The 13,307-nt window shown below is 37.8% G+C and overlaps 1 protein-coding gene across 6 annotated transcripts in view; it reads right to left on the minus strand.

Moving 5' to 3' along the window:
* Nucleotides 1-13,305, minus strand: part of KHDRBS2 (KH RNA binding domain containing, signal transduction associated 2) — a 600,763-nt gene extending 587,458 nt beyond the window's left edge. For all 6 annotated transcript variants that reach the window (XR_013555660.2, XR_013555659.2, XM_078447041.2 and 3 more), the window contains exon 1: nt 12,968-13,305. Coding sequence is in view for 4 of the 6 variants with exons in the window: in XM_078447041.2 (XP_078303167.1) it covers nt 12,968-13,058 (91 nt within the window). In the remaining 2 variants the exon portion in view is untranslated. The remainder of the gene's footprint in view (nt 1-12,967) is intronic.
* Nucleotides 13,306-13,307: the final 2 nt, after the last annotated feature.

A 13,307-nucleotide genomic window follows, 5' to 3' on the forward strand; every position in this document is an offset into this window, starting at 1 on the left:
AAAAAACAGGTGCATGCAACGGATGTGGGATAAGGAAAGACTCAAGTTCAGAGACAGTCTTAGAAAAGAAGTAGGGATTAATTTGACAGTTTTTGATTTGAGATGTCGTTTTGTATAAGGATGCTCCATGTAACACTAAGAAAGGGAGCAAGGTTGGGGCGCCTGGGTGGCTCAGTCGGTTGAGTGTCCGACTTCAGCTCAGGTCATGATCTCACGGTCCCGTCCTTGAGTTCAAGCCCCGCGTCAGGCTCTGTGCTGACCGCTCAGAGCCTGGAGCCTGTTTCGGATTCTGTGTCTCTCTCTTTCTCTGACCCTCCCCCATTCATGCTCTGTCTCTCTCTGTCTCAAAAATAAATAAATGTTAAAAAAAAATTTTTTTTTAATAAAAAAAAATAAAAAAGAAAGGGAGCAAGGTGGAAGCTGAGGGAATGGAGGGCAGTCTACGAATCACTATGTAATTTCAAGTGAGCAAAAGAAGTAATAATGTTTGGCTGTCATTTTCTTGTTAGTTTAGAACCATTAGGGTCTTCATTGTACACATGAGGAAAAGAGGCATATGGAGGTCAAACCACTCACCCAAAATAATACAGATCTTTAATTACAGGAACAAAATAGAACCCAGGGAGTCTAGTTCCAGTACCTATGCTTTTAACCACTACACTTAAACATCTCTCTTATATACGTTAAACCATATAAACTTGCTGGGTTTTAGGTCATTATGATTCAATATTATTGATTTCATGTGGTTCAACAAATTAATTACTCCTAGCTCTCCTCCTCAATGAAGTTGAAGTTGTTTGAAGAGTTTTCCAACCTCATTCTCTCACAGTCTCACTCTTCACTCTCAACCTAAAGAAATTTGGGATTTTCTCCAACACCTCTCTCAATTTGTTCCTTGTTGCCAAATCCATTAGAAATGTTTAATCTTTGCTTCAATTGGCCTATCTACGGCACTTGAAAATATTAACCAAATCCTTCATCATTCCAAAACTCTACTAACCTGACACTGAACTTGATCTTTCCTACCTATGTTCCAGGACACTCCTTTTAGTCAACTTCAAAGACTACTTTTGTCTGTCTCTCTCTCCTTAAGTGCTGACATTCCTCCGGGTTTTATCCTCAGTCTCCTTCCCGTTGTATTCCATATGTTCTCCCCCTGAGCTCTTCTACTATCTAGGTCAATTTATCACCTAACTGCTAATGAAACCTTTACAGGTAGCACAGATCTTTCTCCAAACTCAACTCTCCAAGTGCATTTTCATGCCTTTTGATGTATATCCAACCGAACTCAGCATTAACCTCCTTTTAATTCCTATCTCAGTAACCAATACCACCATTAAGCCATTACTCAACTGACAGCACCATTACTAAGGAGCAACTCAGACAACAGTCTTGACCACCCTTTATTTTTCATCCCCTCTGTGCAATCCAATCCTTTTTATTTTACTTGCTAAATTTCTGTTAGATCTGTCTACTTCTTCATGTCTGCACTCTCATTACCTGAACCCAGGTCACCATAACTTCTCTCTCTGATTGCTGCGCTGATGGCTTGCCCATGTCTTATAGCCGTTGAATTCATTCTCCAATAGTGCAGCCACATTATGCTTTACATGAAACTCTGACATCACATTGGCCCTTTTTAAGAGTTTTAAATGATTTAGAAGATTCATTTAAAAATCTTTAAATGAAAAGATTTAAATGATTCATTACTTTTCACATAAATCTAAACTTAACAGTTTCCAAGAATAAGCCTCTACTTATGTGTAATAAGCCTCTACTATTCTCTTTAGACCCACTTTTCTTGATGCTTTCTCTTTTACTGTATTTTCCAAAAATACTTAATCTTTTGGATTTCCAGACCCAATTCCAAAGTTGGACGGTGGAGGTGGGAGTTCCTTTCCACATAACACAAACAATTCTGACAGTATAACCAGAGATAATATCAGTTTTCACAGGCTAGGTGTTCAGTCCTATAAGACTATCCCCTCCCCACTTCAGACACCAAGTCCAGGTTGTTACCTGTACTTCCGATTGGCCAGTTATAGATTGGGGATTCCAATCATCCCTTCCTTGGACTTTAGATGTCAGTCACAAATCTAGGTTGCTACTTGTACATCTAACCCTCTGGCTGTAACCAGCGGTTCTCATGGCCTCCTTGAGTTCGATTAATTTGCTAGAGCAGCTCACAGAACTCACAAAGCATCATTGTTATTAGATTACCAGTTTATTACAAAGGATATAACTAGGACGGCTAGATGGAAGATATGCATAGGGCAAGGCAAAGGGAAAAGGCACAGAGCTTTTCCATGCTCTCCCTGAGTTTAGTGCTCTCCCTAAATCTGCATGTGTTCACCAACCAGGAAGCTCTCCAACCCACTCCTTTTGGATTTTTATGGAGGCTCCATTACATGATTAAATCATTGGCACTGGCAATTGATTTGACCTCCTCCCTTTCCCCTTCTGGGAGGTGGAGAGGTGGGGGTAGAACTGAAAGTGACAACTTTCTAATTATGTAATTGGTTCTCCTGACCACCAGCCCCATTCTTTAGGTGGGATTGAAAAGTCACTTCATTAACATAACAATAGACACCTTTATGGCTATGCACACTTAAGAAATTCCAAAAGTTTTAGGATCTCTGTTCAAGACAGGAAAGAAGACCAAATATGTATTTCTTATTATAAAACACAATATTACACTTAATTTATACCTATTCAAATAAATGTTCTTTGTTTTCAGGCTTTGGAGATATTGTTTACTGTATCCATGTATAAGTCTTCTAGATCCTTCTTCACTGAATCCTGGTCATTTATTTGTCTGTAACTCTTGTTCCCTCCTCAACCTAAATGTAAGTCTCAGATGGTAATACAGAGCACATATAATTAAAAAAAAACAAAAAGCTGAACCAAGTCTGTACTGTTTTGCACTGATTAACCATGTGTAGAATATGCTTAACACACACACACACACACACACACACACACTCCACTCATTTTACTCAAAGAGAAACCATTTAGCTTATTACAACTTACTCCAAACACTTACCACTTCCATCTAATTCCATTAAGTGGCTTTTAATTATCATAATGCTTTATTCTACCAGATTTTCCTTATGTGGATAGGACACAATTTCCAATCTTTCACTAATTTCAGATACTAGCTTAATGCATAGCCATCTATCGTTCCAAAGTCCATTCCAAAACAATATCATGTAATAAAATGCCATCTGCCTCAGCACACCAAATGTTCTTTCATCTTCACATAATTCCTTAAAGGCCCTCTCTTCCACCAGATCTTGGATGGATAAAAAGGCAGCTTCTAGTTTTTGCCTCCCAGAAAGAAAATCTTAGGCTCTCTGGAGACATGGATGGTACTTAATTTAATTTAACACTTGCTTAAATTTCTGATTTAAATAACATTTACGTGCCTAAAAACATATATGAAATGTATTCTATTATGCATTCATTCATCTACTGCTTGCATTTTATAGTTTTATTTTATACAATGAGTGTATTGTTGCATGTAAAGCAAATTTCTAACCAATCAAATTCATTAAAGTTATTTTAGAGGAAACAATAAATTCTACAGTAACAGGTATTTAACTCTTCAAAAACGGTTTTCAAACCATGTGCTTGGTATTCCCTTAAACAAGTAATATTCTTCAATATTCTTCAATGTTTGATGGCTCCTTTTGACAATCTTTTATACTACAAGTAAACGTTTACCTAACCTCTGACTTATTGCTTAAAAATCCCAAATTGGAGTATGCTACCCTCTAATCGGCTTCTTAATCTCCCCCCCGCCCCAGCAAATAGGTACAATATTACCTGCCTTTGGGATACAATGTTAGGAACTGAGCCAGGGTGTATGTTCAATAAAAGTATTACTTCAGTCATCCCTTTCTTCTCAAATTAACAAATTCCTTCTCCTTCAGCCTCTTTACCGAGTTTCTGTCACAGAGGCTCCCTCTTCTGAGTTGTAGCCAGGGCCCATCATTTTCTGACATACAATTCCATGAACTTACTAAAAATATCTACACTCTAGAGAAAACACATTCATTCTGCTTTTCTATTAGAAGAGTAAAATCTAATCTTTAATATTTTAAAGGAAATGGGCATCAATTGTGCCATTTCTGATAACAGTGTAATAATACCAGCCAATCTGTTTCAAAGTTATTAAATTCTAAAACCTCGGAACCTATAGATAACATTTTAATCAAGCCATGCTGCTGAGTTATCTGTTTCTGACCACATGTGAAATCTGCTCACTTCCAAATTTTAAACAAAACCAATACCGCCTCAAGACACCAAGAGAGGACCTATAGTTGTTCTTTCTCCCTAGAAAAATTCGGCATACATAAGCAGTTCTCTAAAAGACACAGAAAGAAAAAATGCCTCAGCAAATCACACAAAGTTCTCCAATCACTTTTTGGATTCAAAAGGCAGTGGGGGGGGGGAGGGGAAAGGTTGAAAATGTTCTACTGTTCCTTGCCACCTCATCACCAAACTCCCTCAGAAACCACAGTCAAAATAAGACATTCAGAAACATTCAGCTATCTCAATCTTTGACCCAATTCTGTACTTAGGAAAATTTCCCCATTTATGAACTTACTAACCTTTCATATACTATCCTTATTGAAGAAGTTTGTGAATAATTCATTCAATACTTGCATTCAGGAACATATCTCAGAAGTGAATGGCAACAACCATGCCGATCTCCTAAACACACTTTGCGTATTAAAATCTGCCTTTCCATCAAAGCCTAACGAAAGTTGTGTCTCTTTCAAAATGGGCAACATGGTGTAATGGTTACACACGATCTCTGAGCAAGAAAGCCTGGGGTTCAGATTTACAAATTGACTTCTCTAATTCTTAATTCTTCTCATTTGTAAAGCAAGGATAATGGTAATAACTATGACATAGGATTGCTGGATGAATTGATTGTGGTAATGCATGCAAAACGTCTAGTATAGTGCCTGACAAAGGAGTAATCTCCCAATAAATGTTGGCAGCAATGACAAAGATGATGAAGAAAAAGAACCAATGATAACCATGACCAACAAGAGTCATGATCTTCTTTGAATTCCCACGATATCATTGGTTTGTAAAACCTAGCAGACCTTCCCATACACTATTATTTATATCTTATGTATATGTGAATCCCCCACAGATTATTTAAAAACCAATGAGTTAAATATCTAATACCTCTTCAAATACCAAAAGCATACGTTGCAGACAAGTGTTACCAACATACAGTGAAGGGCATGTGTGATTATATAGTTAAATGTAGTAGAGCTCTAACCCAATGGGATTCATCCCACACACTAGCTAAAGTATAAAGCTATCTATAGTATATGGCCTAAAAACGTGTCACTCTGGTGTTCTCGAATGTTTACTATCTCTCTCTATTGCAGAATCTTTTTGGAAGTAGTGTTCAAGAGGCAAAGATAAGCAATGGAGGATATGCTACAAATGACTTGTTTCCCACAATCAATAACAATGATTGGGCAACAAGATGTTTGGCTATGACTTCTCAAGTTTTTAACAAATAAAACATTCAATCACGTTTATTAACAAAATATACAACATTGAGAAAATGAAGAAGTCATATAGCACAGGTATTTGCTAACATAATTTGGGAGATCAGTTATTAACCAGTACTTTGTTATTTTTAATAAATCTATTTGCATATCACACTTATTTTATTGAAATTAACTATTTTTGTGAGAAAAGGGATCATTTTTCATTCTCTGAAAGTGTTAAACCTTACACTGTTTATACCTTTAAAAAACAAACTGGTGCCAGAATATAATTCCAATTAAAATACATTTCTTATATATTCAGACAAAAAAAAAGATCAAATCAGATGACAAACAAATAAGGGCATAAGAAAAGCAGGCACTACTACAGAGTTCTTTCCAAGGGTTTCCAAAAACTACCTCTAAAACTTTTTTTCCCTTCTATAGCTGCTATGGGAACAAGGAGTTTCAATCTAGATTGTATACTCAAACAGAAACTAAGAATAATAGGGGCACCTGGTTGTCTCAGTCAGTTAAGTGTCTGATTTCGGCTCAGGTCATGATCTCACAGTTCCTGAGTTCGAGTCCCATGTCTTCAGGCTCTGTGCTGACAGCTCAGAGCCTGGAGCCTTCAGATTCTGTGTCTCCCTCTCTCTCTGCCCCTCCCCTGCTCACACTCTATCTCTTTATCTCTCTCTCTCAAAAATAAGTAAACATTAAAAAAAAAAACTAAGGATGATGATCAGACCTCATTTTATTCCCAATTTCATGTATCCTGTTACCAAGTCGCTTTGAAATAAGGTAAAGAAAAATATTGTCCCCATTATCCAGAAGGTTTATCCTGGTCATGCTCATTCTTATAAATGTAATTAATGAACTATGAATGTACAATGCATTCATAAGAAAATTTTATAAAGAAATAAATTGAAATTCACAAATGCATAGGGACTGAGTATCATATATAAACATAGAATACTTTGTGAAAGTGAGCTCAGGTATACGCTTCTTTATTCATGTAAACCTTCTCTGGGTTTTTCCTCCATTATAACCCCACACACTGCACATAGGTATATTCATCCGCAGCCTTGCAAGAATTATTAACCTTGTTCTTTGTTATGTTTTCCAGTACTACCTACAAGAACCAGGGAGGGGGGATACTTGATAATGCTTGTTTTGCAGACACAAGTGTAACACACCAGGACCCCTGGATAGAGTCCAAATGTCCAAAACAGCACACAATCCCAGAAATTTTGAGCCTCCCCTTGTCAAGAAGCTCCAAGGCCCATCCAGTTCCTGCCCTATCCCACACATACCTTGCTAGTCCCCGTAGTCCCTAGGCTCAGCAAAGACAGGGCAGATTTGGAACCGACCCCCTGCCTTCTCTGAGAAAAACTTTGTCTAATTTAACCAGGTGACTCAGAGATTGTCTTACTGAGATCAGACACACAAATCTGACTTCAGGGATCAGTAACAAAAGGAGGAAAAAAGAAAGTAGGCTGTCTAGGTACCACAAGACCGAGGGATGAGATAGGAGTAGTTTCTGTAGGGTTTTTGTGTGCCTTATATCCACCAAAGTAGATACTAGAGAAGCTGGCAAACTAGAAAAGTCAATAGGAGCAGACAAAAAGAAAAAAAAAAAAAAACCCTCAAGAAAAGCCTCTTAGCCAAAGGACTAGAAAGAGAGCAACTAGCAGGAAAGAAAACTTTTAGACAAACATCTTTCTCTAGCCAAAAAATACAGAAAGAAAACAAACAAACAAACAAACAAACAGTGTCTCATGTTCACCTCTGTCAGGAAAGTTTAAACAGGAAGCCTAGACCCAGCCTCATCCAGCTGTAAAGAGATATGTTTTCGGGCGCCTGGGTGGCTCAATCAGTTAAGCGTCCAACTTCAGCTCAGGTCATGATCTCACAGTCTGTGAGTTCGAGCCCTGCGTCGGGCTCTGTGCTGACAGCTCAGAGCCTGGAGCCTGCTTCAGATTCTGTGTCTCCCTCTCTCTCTGCCCCTCCCCTGCTCATGCTCTTTCTCTGTCTCAAAAATAAATTTAAAAATTTTTAAAAATTAAAAAAAAAAAGGGGTATGTTTTCCCCTGTGGCTGGAATCAGAAAAGACTAGATGGGGACTAGGGACTTCATTTCCACCCACGGTAAGGATGCCTCCTGCAGTGGCAGCAGAGGCCACAGGGAAATCCTGGACTTCCTCACTCATGAACAGTTAACAAGGCCCTTCTCCCTCCACCAGGGTGGTATGAGAGGTCTCATTCTGCTGGAATTTTCATCATGCTCCTGCAGGAATGAAGCCTTCCCCCTACTACTGGTGTCCCTGGAGACCACAAAAGAAGCAGGGACAAGATGTTCCTCCCTTTTCTGGCCAGATGGTATCAATGAATGCCTAGTGGGGAGCCTGGACTTTCACCTCTGCCTCCAAGTATAAAGATGATGCCCCCTCTCCCTCTGCTGGCATGGCATTAGAGGAAGCCTGGTAAAAGAGAATATAATTAAAAAGTGTGACACGGTCAAACTTTGATTTTGAGTGAATCACTCTGGCAGCACAGCTGGGAAGGGGAGAAAAGGGATAAAGGACGCTGAGCTGAGAACAGAAGAGTAAAACCAACAGTACTATAGTGCCTGGAAGCTAAGGCAAACACCAAGAAGTTGGAAAAAGACCAGCAGTGGAAACAGCCAAGAGACCTCATAAGAAGTCAGAAAACTTTTATTGGATTTGGCAATTAGGAGATGAATCTGTCTCCAGGGTCACTGGTTTTAGGACAATGATGAGGACAGAAGCCAGAATGAAGGGTTTTGAAGGGGTAAACTGAAACTATTTTATCTTTTTTAAGTTATTCAGATTGGATCATGCCTACAGGCTGCTACAATAAAAGAGTGGATAGGGAGGAAAAAAGTGGAGATACTGAAGAAGGGATATAACTGTAGAACAAGTCTTGAAGACATGATGAGCCTTAGGACTAAGGATACTGGTGTACATGAGTCACCCTAGAACAAAAAAGAAACATTTCACCTTCTGGGAATGGAAGCCAGTAAGGAGGATTATGGAAATTTTTAGGTGATAGGAGGTTGAAAAACATCAGAAGAGATATATCCATTTCCTACTAAAACAGAGGACGAAATCAGCTGCCAAGAGTGAAGGATGTGTGGGTTTATGACAAGGCCTGGGAAGGTTTGGAATTACCCTAGAAACACACAGGACAAGGGCTAATCAAGCTCAAGTAAAGCAATGAATAAGTGACCAGTGACTGAAGGAACATGATATTTTAAAAACCCTCACTGGAATAATTTTTCATAAGATAATTTGTTTTATAATTTGGTCTCCGAGTTCAAATTTCACTTAGCAGTGATTCAGAGAGTAAAGGCAGTGCTCATTTTCTTACAAAGTCAAGCTTCAAGTTGAGGTCAAGTCTGCAATGCCATTAAAATGTTAAGGAAAATCTTAAAAGTATCATCTCATATTTGTGTAATTTCTGTTTATGTTATTTTTGTATAAAAAATTCTATTTACGTTTGTATAAAATATGGTTTATATTATTACAAACAGAATTGTTTTAACCTTAAAACACTCATGGGTGGTAGATATTACTTTTCCTGTTTTACAGATGAAGAAACTGAGAATCAGAGAGGAGATAAATGACATACCTTACATTTCACAATAGACAAAAGTGTCAACACTTTGTCCCAAGTGTTTTGCCTGTTAAAGCAGAATTTTCCCACTATCTCATAAATGTGTTTTAATTGAAAATCAAAACTATCTTGTCATTTTTTTGCCAATTTTTGTTTTTTATTTAAGAAACATAAGCCAGATTATCCCAAATGTATTAGGAGAAAAAAAAGGGTTACATTAATCAAAAGGAAAGTCACATGAATATTTTTTTTAACAGAAGCTAGTTTTAGACATTACATCAATACCTTTCCTGAATTTAAGAACTCTCCATGATCTGTGGAAAATATTTTGAGGAATACAATTTAAATTAAATAATGATCCTTATTGAGAATGTACGTGTAGTTAAGCCACTGCAAGTTAGCATTTGTGATAAATATTCCCAGTTTCTCTCATGGTTTTAAAGGTTTATTCCATATCTACAAACATGAAAGCCAATCCTAGATGGAAGGTCAAGCTTTTCACCCAAATTTAAAAATACCACCTAGTGTTCTTAAAAAAAAAAAAAAAAAAACACACATTTTAACTGTTGGGATATTTGGCAATATTTGACTTCCTCATTTGATGAGTCAACCAAAACAATGATGAATCTACCAATATCTGTGAAAAATTCAGGTTAGGAAATCTTGCAAACCAGAGAACTTTGTAATTCTAATGAAGTCTGCGACTACAAAGAAACCTATACATCATCTAGTCTAATTCCTTAATTTCAGAGACAAAGAAACTGGGCCTGGAGGAAGGGAAGTTTATCAACATTCAGTTTAGGCAAAAGTGGAATTAAAATCCAGGTATCTGGATTCAGAGTTTAGTGCACTTTCCAGAAGCAGCTTAGATAGAAATAACCTCATCTAATTTCATGTGGCAAGCAAATTCAGAGGCTGAGTGGAACTTTAAGGATCATGCTGAGTTTGCTGTTTTATCATATTTGAAAGCACCTTCCATAACAAATGGATAATTAAACAATATTATAATCACAGAAGGAAAGTTATATTAATTAGTCAAACATATTATAAGCACTCTTCAAACCATATTATTCAAGATCTTTTCTAAGTAACAATCAAATACATAAAACGTATGGGCTCTTCCATTAGCTTTCTACTGAAAACACATAGCAGAAACAAGTGAAATAAAATGAACCACAATCAAAATAATTAAAATAATTAACAAACTACTACTTTTAACCCCATGGCCTTATGAAGTAGTTGCAAATGAGCACTGATTTGCATTTATCACCAATCAAAAATGCAAAATAAATCACTGTGAAAGCTCATTGGTTTACATCACTGACCTTATATATTAGCTTCCAGAAAATCATTCCGAAGAACTGAATCATCTGGATCATTTTTATTGCTCACTCAGTCTTGAGACTGTCTGCACAGTACTGACTGAAATGTACTTCAGTGTGCACCTTCCCTCCAAATGAATATCTATGTCAGGTTTATTTATAGCCACTGCCTTCAATCAGTGCATTTCCAGGTAAGAGAAATAAAATCATCTCACCATATTCTCCTATAGAGATCTGAAACAAAACCTGGAAATCTTGGCAAATGGCCCTGGATAAAACAATGAAAGATCCATAATGTAAAGTGTACATTAAGATTTATTAGAGATTCCAAAGGACACTCACCTTTTACTCTTCAATAAGTACATTTAAAAAACTTGAGGTACAAATAAAGAATTAATATAAACCTTACGCATCTTTTTTGCATAGCTCCTTATATACTCCGAGATTATAATCATCACTTCCTCCATTCTCTTTTCCTCATTGTGATTTCTCTGAAATTTGAACACCTCCCTTTGTTTCTTACTTAGGTATTTTTCTATTTAAGAGATTTTTCCTCCTAATTCTTTACAAAAGCAGGACATGCTTCCCCCTGCTGGGAAAAAATTAAATTACAAGGACGCTGGAACATGTTTCTAAATATCAAGAAATCAAGTTCCTGGGAAAGATAAAATGCTAAGGAATCAAGGGCATAGCCTTTTCTGACTGTTTCACCAGCCACAGAAACACTTATGCACTCTACTAAGAGTTTCTTATATGCATTTTTTTAGTTTGGCAGTTTTGAAATGTACACTAACTCCACTAACTCTCATCAATGACTTATGAATTAATCATTGAGCCTGCTGTCCCAAAGAGAACTCCAATTAGCAGGTCAGAGAAAATGATCAATTCCAAACTTTTTTTTTTCCATTTTAAAGACGTTATCAGCTTAATAAAGACACTTCTGGAAGATATACTGAAATACATGATTTGAGAAGGCTTAATTGCATTTTTAATCATTTTGAACAATCTTAACTTAAGCATTTATTAACTCATTAATTTTCAATATTCCTATCATTTTTATGCAGTCATCTTTATTTTTAATAAAGTAGAGTGAGAGTTTAATTTTTAAATTGACTTAACTTTTCATCTGAATTTCTAGTTTTTTCATTCAGTAACCAAGTAAGTATCATTGCTTTTTACCTTTCCAAATCCTCTAAAAAACTAACTTGTTCCTTGAAAAGCAGTTTAGCTATTTCACATGTTCAAGATTTTGATAACAAATCTTCCTTAATTGTTTAGTATGCAAAAAGGAAAAAATACCTTGAACATTACTGTTGTTATAAATAATACTCCATCAATAAAATATTTAAACAAACCTAATGGCTATTTGAATCATACATGGAGGATTACAATTTTTCCTTCCATGTACAACTAAGTCTCAAAAAAGAAAACATTTCATTTAATGCAGAAGGGAAAGGAAGAGGAAGTTGTCACTTTTAGTTTTGCTATAGGTAAGTCCATAACAACCTAAGCTACAAAACTGCATTGTAGTCAATTTGATGATGAAGCAATTCATTATTAATGAAGCATTCATCAAAAAATTAAAAAAACGAGTTGTTTTTAAAAAGGCATGTATAGATTATTACAGATATTGTATCTTTAGCAGACAGATGGCATTCTCTCAAGATGAATGGAGTAATTGGGCTAATATTTCTGTCATACATAAGTTTGTGTGCGTGCGTGCGTGTGTGTGTGTGTGTGTGTGTGTGTGTCTGTTTAAACAACCTTCCAAAGCAACACAAAAGACAAGACATACATGTTCCTCTGGGAATGAAATCTCCTTTAACATTACAGGTACACAAAAGAAAATGCACACTTGGTAAAACAGTTGATCAATTGTGGAGTGTTCCCAGGGGCCAGTATCTCACAGAGTACCCAATCATCACACTTCAAATAAATTGAAAAGCACTTTAGCCTTTGCCACATTCACTAACATTGACGAACATGCATAGTTTCATCTAGGTTAATTCTAAGTCTTTCCATAGGAAAGGCTATAATTAGATAAAGGGTATCAAAATCACTTCCCAAATGCAGCAAAAAATAAAATATAAAATAAAATAAAAAATAAATGCTGATTTGTAGCGAAGAAGCTCTTAGAACATTACACTCATCACCATTTACTTCCAAACTGATTTCCTTTTCCTCTGCAAAGTGAAAATATCCCTGTTGACCGCTCTACACTTTACGGTTTCTCCATCAATGATCCTAACAGGTCACATCACCACTGCCATTACATCTCGTAGCTTTGGTCTTCCCCAAATTAAGACGTAGAGAAGGAGCACTGCTGCCCGCCCCAAGAATGGGCTCCGTCCGCCCGAGCTCCGAAGCGAGCATCTTCAGGGGGACAGTTTCGGCGAAGGAGACAGGCGTCCCTCCCCAACTTCACTCCCCTAACCAAGCCGCGGGTGAGACAGGCGGCCAGTGATTTGTGCCCATCTGTGAGAGCAAGTCCTACCTTCCGCCAAAAGGCGCGATGCATGCACAAAAGATGGATCCAGGCTATCTTTCTCTGCCATCAGCTCAGGCAAATATTTCTCCTCTTCCATAGCGCGGACTTCGGACCGTCCCCGGGCGAAGCGCAAGGTTCCGCTCGCTCGGACGCAGGGTCGCCGGGCAGCGCCTTGCTCCCGCGCTGCTCCGCCTTCGCCGCGGCGCGGGGATCTCCGCGCGTCCTCACTGGCCCATGCACCGAGTGGCTGCGACTCCCGCCGTCGGGCTGAGCGGCCCCGCGCCCACACCTGCCCGTCCCTTCCGTCGTCCCTGGCTCGCGCCGAGCCCCGGCTCACACCAGCGGC

The sequence above is a fragment of the Panthera onca genome, chromosome B2 (assembly GCF_046562875.1).
Source record: "Panthera onca isolate mPanOnc1 chromosome B2, mPanOnc1 haplotype 2, whole genome shotgun sequence".
Lineage (NCBI taxonomy): Eukaryota > Metazoa > Chordata > Mammalia > Carnivora > Felidae > Panthera > Panthera onca.